Here is an 11,167-nt window from a genome sequence, read left to right as displayed (position 1 = left end):
TGCAATGTTTTGAAAGACCGCAAGTACCAATGAAGTAGCTGAAGTTTTCTTATCACAAAATTTTTCAGCTCGTACAACATCTTAATAAGAAGAAACAAGGCTGCTCAAGACCATAAACTTGTTTGAAAGATATCCCGGTTATTTGGATTTCTGAAAAACCGGAGTTGGCCTCTCATGTCTCTTTACGAGCATAAATGCTAATGCTTTACTGAGAAGATGCTTTCCATCTGTCATTCCAGTTACAATTGAATACACATTGCTATGGTATGTGGCAAGAGAAGGTTGCTAATAGTGGGGGTACTCAACATGCTGGGGGTTTTTGCTTTCCACTGTTTTGCCAGCTTGCTCGCCAGATATTGTTTTGCTTAACTTTATAAACACTACTTTTCACCGCATGGCAAGAGTGCTTTTTAGTGGTTCCTCATAAAATTAAGGTTACTTCGCAGTTACGCATAAAATGCACTTTTTGAATTAAAGTTCTACTCCCCTTCTTATTTGAAATCTTGTCTCCATTGCTTCTATTTCGCTGACATAATCAAGGTCTTCTTACTCCTCTTGGAAAGCACTTACATCTCGGTTCAAGACACCCCTCTTATTCAGGGCTGACTGCCCGCTGACATATCTTGCAACTTGAGGTGTTGAAAGCCATTCCTCCTTTATAAACAATTTAGTTCCATTTGCTGTTCTTAGACTCTTCATTTTAGATGCAATATCATCGGTATTTGCTTTAACACCGGTTTGTTCTCCTTGGAAGAATGTATCCTGCAAAACAGACCGAACGCGTTCAGAAAATCGGTTGCCCAACCCTCCACCAGTGAAGGACTATCAGCTGATACTGAAGGCGATTATGCCACTGACGGTGCAACACCAATTTCACCTAGCTTGCACATAGTCTCCAGTGACAGGTTTACAGGTTTCCGCCCACTTTGCTATAATGCTGTCATAGTCAGATTCTCTTTCTAACTTGATTAAGTGGCGACCAACATCAAGACGTGACTGTAGACTTTTAAATTATTGGTAGATTTTTACACAGCCTTGTTCTGGGCACGAATAAGAAGCAACCGATCGAGTTGCTGACTCTGCTTCTTCTGACCGGCTTATTTGTACCTCCGTTGGGGTTAATGGTCCGACATCTTGGGCCTGAGTTGCTACTGCACGAAACGTGCCGACATCTTGAGATGGTCGGCTAAATGGCTGAAGCTCTTGGATTCCTGTGGGACCTTGTGGAATACCATACTTCTAAAGCTGTGCGAGCGAAAAAATCTTGCCGGTGCCCACATTGTATGCTTTTCAAGCTCTCAGTCCAGCGGGCTCGAACAGAAAATTGTTCGGTGCTTGAATACCAGTCCTGCTATGTTTCGTCACACTTTGAAAAGAATCTTGAATTTCTGCAACAGTGGCATAACAGCCCTTGACCCCACCATACGATTCAATAGCAAGCTTCATGTCTTTGGCGGTGTTTATGTCATTTCCCTTGTTTATAAATCGCCCCATGTGACTTTTAAGAGTGGCTATAAGGCGATCACAAACATCTTTGCCAGTTTGTGGTCGCTGAGATCGTACCGCAAGATTCTGATTCCGACTCGCGCACCAATACTTGGCAATGACAGGAGAAGAAACGCATTGTCATAGCACCCAGCGTTATGGGATCGCAGGAAAGCCTCACTGAGGTTGGAATAACTATACTTTAAAGGCACAAGCGTACTTTCCAGGATCGATGCCACAGCAAACCAAATTTGAGTGCATTTTGTCAAAAAGATGGATGTAGCTTCTCGTCTAGAGAAAGAACGGGATTGTATTATATTAGTATTGTCACCATTAGGCTTACAGGCAATGTAGAGATAAAGCTCCATATTACCAAACACCCTTGTAATAGGGGATTTATTTCAATCATGTATTCGCATTTCCTTTTTACCCGCATTTTTACTTACATAGGTATATATATTTCATATTTTATTAATTACTAGATAAGTAATTGTAGTAGGGTGTCCCCAGTTAGCATACATAGTATGCTAGCGACTTCAACATTTTCAGAAAATTCCGTTCTTCTCTTCCCTTCTCTTCCCATCTCATCTCATCTCACCTCATCTCATCTTATCTCAGTCAGTGGTGTAAATTGTGTAAATTACGATTGTCTAGATAATGACTTCTGCGCCGATGTAACATTGACAGATGTCTTTGTTGCAGTATCACTTTTTCGTTGCTCTAAGTTATTTTGATGACTACTAGATAAGTTTATTACTCGTCCTGTTATGCTGGCGTGATGAACAACAAAGACACCTGTCATTTCACTGTTGGGTGGTAAACGAGACTACTTACGCCAATTTTCCTGCGATAATCCACTTAGGAGAGGGGTTAATCAAAGTGTTTCGACCCCTATTTGGTAACGGTTGGATGTTCAAGCTAAATGTTTTAAAATTTAAAAGAAAACGCATACGTCAGAAGTATTCGACAGCTTCGAGAGTGAAAATTAGCTAGGTTAAAGCGCAGGAATCATTCTATGAGCAATGCGCGGAACAGCTATGGGCTCATCAGTTTCCGTTGTTTTAGCAGAAATCGTCATGCTAAACATCGAGGAACAAGCCCTTGCAACTTACGAAGGAACGCTACCGCTCTGGCTAGCTACGTCGACGACACTTTTACAGCCTTACACAAAGACGCAATCGACGATTTTCACGAACACCTGAATAAATAGAACGGCCACATACGGTTTACGAAGGAAACCGTGGAAAATACTGACAGACTACTTGGCGAATCATCTTACAACCCAGCCTGCGAGGCTACCCCGTTACACATCCAAATTGCATTTAACTGATTTTCAATCAATTAGCTATTAATTTCATATTTTAATCAGTCAATTATTGCAAACAATAAAATTCAATTAAATGAAGACAACAAGAGGTGGTTTTTATTGTGTATATTACTTATATTAAAGACCATAGAAAATAATACAGCAAACAAAAGTCAATCACACACACGTGTTCAACACAAATTTCTATTGAGGTTTCAATAATTAACACGAAAAAGAATAACACACAAAGAGGTTTTTTAACAATAATTTTATTTGTCTACCTTAAGTTAGATTCTCAATTTTCCATTGCATTTTTAACTTATTTATAAATTGTAAATTATTAAGATTTTTATCAGTAAGTTTACAACTAGATATGTATATTTTTGTTAGTAAGATGAGCAAATCCAGTCGGCGTCGGAGGTCATCGCTAACAGCAGGAGGCGGGTAATTCTGAAGTGAAATTTGGTCGACTAATAAGTTTATGTGAGTGTTATTCAAAGTATTGACCCACGATAAGATTTCTCGATAGAATTGAACACTCATTTTGCACTCTAAAAAGGTGTGCTCTAAATCATGGTTTTTACACTGAGAGCGTAGGTAATTGTACCTGATTTTCAATTGCTTGAGTTCCTTATTAGTAAAAGAACCCTCGAGGATGCAAAGGAAGGAAGAAAGAATGATATGGATGAGAATATCTAGGCCACGCACTGTCTAAAGGGAGTGAAGTTCACACTTAAGACTTACGCGTAGAAATGCGAAAGGGGCATAAAACAGGCAAATGTTAAGGATCTGAGGGATACCGGTACCAAAGGCACGACTGTGGCACATCCCCCAACGCATGAGGACGCAAAGAAACAAAGAAAAAAGTTATGGGGAGAGTTTATAAACCAACTGCGCTACACCCGTGAAACACGCGTGGAGATTCAAAAGAAAGCGAAAACTGGTTAAGGAACTTAAGGATACCGAGACAGAAAAACGCAACTGTGCCACATTGCTATACGCGCAAGGATGGAAAGGAACAGGAAGAAATGACATGGGTGAGAAATTCCAACCATGACACTCGCGAAATCGAGTGAGGTACAAGCGTGAAACACACGCGTGGAGATGTTAGGGAAGACTAACAGTTGCTCCTGTTAAAGATCTTGAGGATTAGGGTGAAAATGCGAGTGTGGCACATCGCTAAATGGGCGACGATGAAATAGAGGAGGGAGAAATGATATCGGTGGGAATCTCCACTCCACACACAAATGGGGGACGATGCAATGGACGAGGGAGAAATGATATAGGCGAGAATTTCTACCCTACGCACGGTGTAAATCGAACGAGGTCCACGCGTGACACACACGTGCGAAGACGTGAGGAAGGGCCAAAACGTGTTAAGAAACTGAAGGATCCGGAGACCAAAGACGCAGATCTGGTACGTCGCTCAACGCAAGGGGATGCAAAGAAACAGAGGAAATGATATGGGGAGAGTTTACATCCTACGCATTGTCTAACTCAAGTGGACTGCACGCGTGAAACACGCGCGTGGAGACTCCAAAGTGTGCCACAACCTTCTCCTGTTAAGGAACTCAAGTATTCCGAGACCAAAAACGCGACTGTGCCACATTGCTAAACGCGCGAGGGTGCAAGGGACCAGGAAGAAATTATATAGGGGAGAATTTCCAACCCTGACACTCGCTAAATCGAGTGAGGTACAAGCGTGAAACACGCGCGTGGAGATGTTAGGGAGAGCTAAGACTTGATCCTGTTAAGGGTGACGAGATCGAAAATACGAGTGTGCACATGGCTAAATACGCGACGATGCAATGAAAGAGAAAAGAAATGATATAGGCGAGAATTTCCACTCCACTCACTGTGTAAATCGCGCGAGGTCCACGCGTGACACACACTCTTAGAGACGTAGGTCAGTTTCGTGGGATAATTTTACTTCGTGTCTAATTTGTCCATTGTCTAATCTGTCCATTGTCGCAAGAAAGTTGTGTTTTTATTTTTTTGCCTTTCATCATAGGATATAAAAATATCTAGTGCGCGACCCGGAACTTTTGGTCATTTAAACCGAAATGGTTTTTCTTCTCTATCACACCAAGAGTCATGCCACAAAGCTTTGGGTTTTAGTGGTATTAAAACGCAAACCAGAGAAATTCTCGAAGGAATCTCATAATTCGACTACTTTTTCAACAGAATTTTAACGATGGGTTAGTAGCACTGATTAACTTATCTTTGCTTCGAAATTGAAAATTCTGATTTCTTGTATTTTTGTCTTGCGACTGTAGTTTCTTTTCGCTAAATTAAAGAGCTACTTAGTAGGTTTTTCACCTTGGTCAACTAACCTAATTTTAGATCGAAGAACTGCTTCGTAGATACGTTGAAATTCTATTGTTACGATGTCATATTCTGCAATTTCAGCGTTTAATTGCTCTTTATTATTGCTGTTTCTTTCTGTTTTTGTTTCTGTTTTATTTCTGTGTCTTTTGTATTTTGTGAGACTTCCTATTTCCAACTAAATTAATTCACATTTTAACCTTTCCTTTTTCAAGCTTAAGGTGATTCCCTAGTAAAAGAACCCGCCATAGATTTCCGATGAAACTTGGTATGCTGTTGTTACAGGACAAGGAGGTATTAAAAACTTAGTAAAAAGAGGGGGTCACCCTGCTTGTTTTCACGCCACAATGCTGACAAATAAGGTTATTTAGGTGACTTTTGGTAATCTCCGTGCGCAACAAATAAGCTCGATTATTTTTCAATGTAGCGTATTAAATCACACAGAGTTTGACTTTCTTTGATTGTTTATTCATCTACGTTATGTCTCCCGCTGTAGTATTTATTTCATTTGCCAAAAAAGTAGCCATAGATTTCTGCTAATTTTTTTCTCATTTATTGAGGATACTGTTCTCATTGAAATTGTGAAATAAAAAGTGGGGGTCACCGTGCTCGTTTAAGAGAAAAGAAGAATTTATTTAGCTAATCGAGCTTAGTTTGAGGGAAATTTCTTACGTTTTGTAAGCGCACGCGCTCATGTGCGTGCTAATGACGCGAAAATCGTACGCAGTAGGGATGCGCAATGCAATACTAAGGAATCACATTAAAAACTTCAACTGTATAGCCGGGTAGTTTGCTTTAATCAGCTCGACATATTCGTTGTCTTTCAATAGGGAGTTTTTAAATTTCCATGGCCCGGGACCTCGCTTTTGACTAGAATTTTAGGGTCAAGTACAATCGCTTTTCGGTTGGGAGCGTTAGAAACTTTGGTTGTTTACCATTTACTCGGAAAAACCGGTTGGCCGACAGTTGTAGTAAATGGGACGTGTGAAATCCTGAATGGAAATTTCAATTTCCACGGGGATGCGCTCGTTCCATTTCCACGACTTTTTTCCCGGAAGATAGGATCAAAGACAATCCAAGCCAAAAGGCCCTGAACTAGTAAAAACTAGCAAACAGAACGCATATTTTCCATTCGGGAATTCCGTTTAGGTATTTTGGTCTACCGTTCCGGTCGACAAAATTGATCTTTCCATTTCCATTCCATCCGAAATTTCCGGTATTTTGGGGGAAATGGTAAACAACCTTTGGTATTGGCTTTGACGACCCATTTTGAAATTGATTTCGATACTAAAATGAAGTCAATCCTGGAACTGACTCTCAATGATTTAGACTCGTAAGAATAGCTCCTTTCAGTTGGATCAAGTTTCCTAAAAACATCATTTAAACAAATATTGTCCATTATCGATTCGAGTTTGTCACGATATCAAGCTGGTCTCCAAGGAATGCCACCTTTTTTTTTTTTTTTTTTTTTTTTTTTACATTTTTTCAATCATATTCAGGCCCCCGTTTTTGCGTTTGCCAATATTATTTTTGTTTTTGTGTTTTTTTTTCCTGCCTTGTTTTTTTTTTTTTTTTTTTTTTTTACTTTTGCCCGTTTTGCTGTCCCAGAATGAAATTAAACGTGATTTTGTTTACTTGATCACAGAGGTTTTCAGGAACTGACAGCACGGGTGCATTATGAATAAGCTTTGAAAGGCCACAGATTTAACAATGTTGATCCTGCCTCATTTTTTAAAGGTATTTTCTAAAATACCTTAAAGAAGTTAAGTTTGTCGCTATTTTTTTCGAGTTTGAGAAGTGTATCCGTTAAGCATAAACATGTCTTTAGGCCACTTAACGTTGAACGGGATATCTGTTTTTCCAGTTTCCCAGCCACATTAATTGCATCTGAATTTGTGTTGTTAATTTTTAATCCTGAGCATCTTTCAAACTTTTCCAGGAGGTCAAGCAGAAGACTCATTGATTGAGGTTTTTTTAGAAAAAACTGTTGTATCATCCGCACAATGTGTTATTCACCTGCATAAACGGTAGTATAATTTTCATGCTTAGTCTATACTACGTACAGAAATCTAACAATTTTAAAAGAATGTACATGCAGCTCAATCAAGATATTCGTATGTTAATAAGGTAAACATAAGCTAACATAACTTCGGACTGAATCGAAACTCATGGAGAAGACTTGTTGTCTGCAACGGTTCACGTCAGGAAAAAACTTCAGTTTCAAATCAAAGTTTAATTTGTCAAGAGTTAAGAATTTGTCGCTATAGAAGTTCTTACGTAATATATCAAACACGAGAGACAGTGTTTCATCGGGATATCCAAACACCGAGAAGAGAGTCGAAAATACGACGCGCAGCGGAGTATTTTGACGAAATTCGAGGTGTTTGGATAGCCGATGAAACACTGCCTCGAGTGTTTGATATATCTTCTCAATCGAAACTAAAACTAAGGAGTAAACAGAGAAGCAAAATCGTCAAAATCTATGCTAATTAAGACCGGGTATCCAAACCTCCTTTACGGTTGTGATTTTCTTTGTTTTAACTTGATGAATTATTAATGAGTTTGAGAAGGTAAGTGCCAGAACAATATAAATTCGACCGTGCCTTGCGCCGTCGCATGCAATGTCTTGTTACGCTAAATTCTTTGCGTGCTACCATATTAGCGCAAAGAAGTTCTCGCGGCTTGAAATTCCCACCGCAAAGAAGTTCTAGCGTTTCTAAAATCCTACCGCAAAAAAGGTTTTTGCGGTTTTAACTTCCTAAGCGAAAAGAAGTTCTTGCGGCTTACAAGATCCAAGCGCAAGCGGCCCGCAAGAAGCCGCAAGAAGTTGCCGGCTCGCGGACGCAAAAAGAAGTCAATGCTCGTGCATTATTTTTGGGCTGTGCTGTACATCGATGTATGGGTACAAGCGCGAAGTTTAAAGAGCACGAGAGAAGCGTAAGAGTTGCTCGAGGTGCAGCCGAGAACAACTCTAACTTCTTGAGTGCTCTCCAAACTTCTCACGTGTATCCATACCTCGATATACGCACAGTTAAAAGCACGACCCAATTGTTTTATAACTAGCGACAAACACTCGGGTGCTATTTAACAAATTGACGTCACTTTTTCAAGTGTTCATGCGACATTATCAAAGTGGATCCGCAGACTACCTTGACAATGTTATGACGAAAGAAAGCAAAAGTAATATTGATTTTATTCATACTCTTTATGGTAGGTTTATAAATCTCGGTTTACATCTATCCACTTTGATTTCAAATCTTGTATTATATAAGCTTAGGGTGAAACGTTCACTATTTCTAGTTGGGTATATTAGCTTGAGCGTTTTGGTATCGAACAACAGGAACAGCAACTATAGTACTAGAATTACTGTTGCCACTTCTGTGCTGTATCTGCTGCTACTGCTACTACCACTACCGATGCTTTTGCCACTGTACTAGTGGTGCTGCTGATACCGATAATGCTACAACTTCGGCTTCCACTACCGACTATTACTACTGCTGTTATGTCTACTGCTACTGCTGCTGTTACTATTTTACTGCCCCCGTCACTGTAGTTGTCACTGTAACTGCCACTGCGGCTTCTACTACCATAGCTACTGCTACTGCTACTACTGCGTTCGCTTCTTCTTCTGCTTCTACCGTTAAAGCTACTGATGAAGCTGGCCCAAAAGCAACTGCCACTGCTACTACCATTTGTATCGCTAATACAGCTTGAACTGTTATTAATCCCTTATAAGAAAGATATAATGTCTCTGACTATTATAGGAAACCAGAACAAGCCAGTTCTCATATCTTCCCGGTTATGTTGGATAACTCAATATCACCTTCAAGGCAGTCATTTACTCTTCCGATATTTCTGGGTTGCTTGGCTGAAGATGTCCTGGTTTTACACAGACACTTTCGTATTATAACTGCTATGATTATAATCATCAACACTCCTCCACCACCAAAGGCACCAATTATGATGTAGTTGGGACTGTTCTGTGGCGCTGCAGTAACTTCGTCACCAGGCGTTGTGCTCGTAAATTGGACTGCTATCGAATTAGAATACAGGGAAAGAAAAGAAGTTAAAGGAAGAAGGTAAGTGTTGACGCATGTCAAATCACCAGTATTAACTGGGAAATATGGAATATCTTTGATAGCAGTTTGGAAGGGGCAAATTCCTAAGCTTAAATGAGAGACAACGTAGAAAAATAAACAGACAAACAAACATATCAGACAACTGAACTGATAAAACATCTCGCATGCAGCTCGGGTTTGGCTTAACTTTCAAAAGGCCACAAACTTTCTAGAGTGTTGTAAAAGAAAAAAAAATATGTAAAAAAGGTCGTTTTCTATTTGTCCGATTAAAAAAATAACACAGTCGACAAAACGATAAGGCACGTCATGGCCATGTTTTTTTTTTACATGGTAGCGGGGCAAAAGACCCACGACCAATCAGAAAGTACGTTATACTATGAGTGTTTTATTACAGAAATAAATACCTGTGGGTTCTGTCAACTCAGTGGGTTCTGTCAACTCAGTGGACATAGATGTGCTCTCGGTATCACGCGGAGAGGTCAACGTTTCAGGTATCTTCTGCGTAGAAGAGCTGGCAGTTGATGTCAAAGGCTCTTTTGTAGGCAAGCCGTTGAGTTTGACAGTCAGACTTGTCTCCGTCTTGCAGGAAACATCTCCATTATCACTAGCGCTAACAATCAGATGGTACAGTCCTGACGTCAAATTCGTCGTAATTACGGTGATAACGCCAGTTTTTGGATCAATGGAGAACGCGCCAGATTTGGACATGCCATAAGTTATGTCACTGTTTATTCCACTGTCCAAGTCAATGGCAGAAACCTTGGTAAGTGTGTCACCTGGGTTAAGAACCGAGAACTCAAGCTGCAGATTTCCAGATGGCTCTATAAAAGTTGGACAGTTGTCGTTCTCGTCCAACACGGTTATCTGGACGATGGCGACTCCCGATTTCTGCGGGAAGCCATTGTCCGAGGCGACAATGGCCACATTAAATGACGGTGCTTTAATGTTCTCAAAATCTAGCATTGACGTGCTGTAAAGTTTACCAGATGTACCGCCAATGGCAAGACTATTTTCAACCTCTTTGTCACTTACTAACGTGTAAAACACTCGGCCATTTCTTCCCATATCGGTATCGTTGGCATGTACTTGCAGAATCATTGTTCCAACAGGCGAGTTTTCAATGATGGTAGCGTTATAAAATATTTGGTCGAAGCTGGGTGAATTGGTGTTTGGTTTTGCATTCTGATCGCAGTATTTACCGTCAAATGCTGGATAACACGCACACGTATCTGGCAGAATGCAGTCCCCTTGAGAAGAGCAGTTTTTCACAGAACTGCAATCGGGAATGCTGCATGCACGACCTGACCAGGAGTTATTACAGCGACAAAGGTCATATCCAACACATTCTCCGTTTCCTGTAAAACAACATTAGAATACTCTCAGTTGCTAGTTGTGCGGCTTATGATTAAGCAGGGAGAATTTACAAAACAGAAGAAAACGTTATGAGAATAGACCACAAGTCATGCTCACACGTTTCATGAATTGTCTAGACTAGTACAGACTACGAGTAGTCCTTCTTTGGCTTAGTCCATCGCGCGAGTGACGCAAAAGAACACAGCGCGAGAAAAGTGCGCGAATTTTCGCCCGGCCATTTTTTCCTCGAGGTTTACCATTACGGTCACATTCGACGGACAAAGCGAAAGAGAGACTTCACGTAATCTATGATTTGGCTTATCAGTATGTTAAACAGCCTAATATTTCGAGTTTCCTCATATTTTTTCTAAGTTGATTACCATGTCAGTAATTGGGAAAAACGCTTTCCTAGAACTAGTTGCGGATTAACGATAAAGAAAACAAAGGAAAACTCAAACTGAAGTACCATTGCTTGGATCAAAAAGAGGAACTCTCCAAGATATATATCATGACCTGTTACAGAATGGATAAGATGTAGGAAAAGGTAAAAAAAAAAATCACTCAAACAATTTTGGAGGGTCTCAATGGGGTTTACCTGATAACTGAGAAATGATGTGGG

At 40.2% G+C, this 11,167-nt stretch overlaps 1 protein-coding gene and 1 pseudogene across 5 annotated transcripts in view; both read right to left on the bottom strand.

Moving 5' to 3' along the window:
- Positions 1–835: 835 nt before the first annotated feature.
- Positions 836–2,400, bottom strand: LOC145502444 (uncharacterized; annotated as a pseudogene).
- Positions 2,401–8,050: 5,650 nt separating this feature from the next.
- The window catches only part of LOC145502324 (uncharacterized), a 65,707-nt gene continuing 62,590 nt past the window's right edge, over positions 8,051–11,167 (bottom strand). For 3 of the 5 annotated variants that reach the window (XM_081481583.1, XM_081481584.1, XM_081481586.1), the window contains 2 exons: positions 9,600–10,550; positions 8,052–9,149 (listed from right to left, as the gene is read on the bottom strand). In XM_081481583.1, the coding sequence (XP_081337709.1) occupies positions 8,902–9,149; positions 9,600–10,550 (1,199 nt within the window). In that variant the 3' untranslated portion in view covers positions 8,052–8,901. Of the gene's footprint in view, positions 9,150–9,599; positions 10,551–11,167 lie in introns of all 5 variants that reach the window. The other 2 variants (XM_081481585.1, XM_081481587.1) reach the window with 2 other exon arrangements.

Source organism: Orbicella franksi, chromosome 11, assembly GCF_964199315.1.
Source record: "Orbicella franksi chromosome 11, jaOrbFran1.1, whole genome shotgun sequence".
Taxonomy (NCBI): domain Eukaryota; kingdom Metazoa; phylum Cnidaria; class Anthozoa; order Scleractinia; family Merulinidae; genus Orbicella; species Orbicella franksi.
This window is presented reverse-complemented; position numbering and strand designations above follow the sequence as displayed.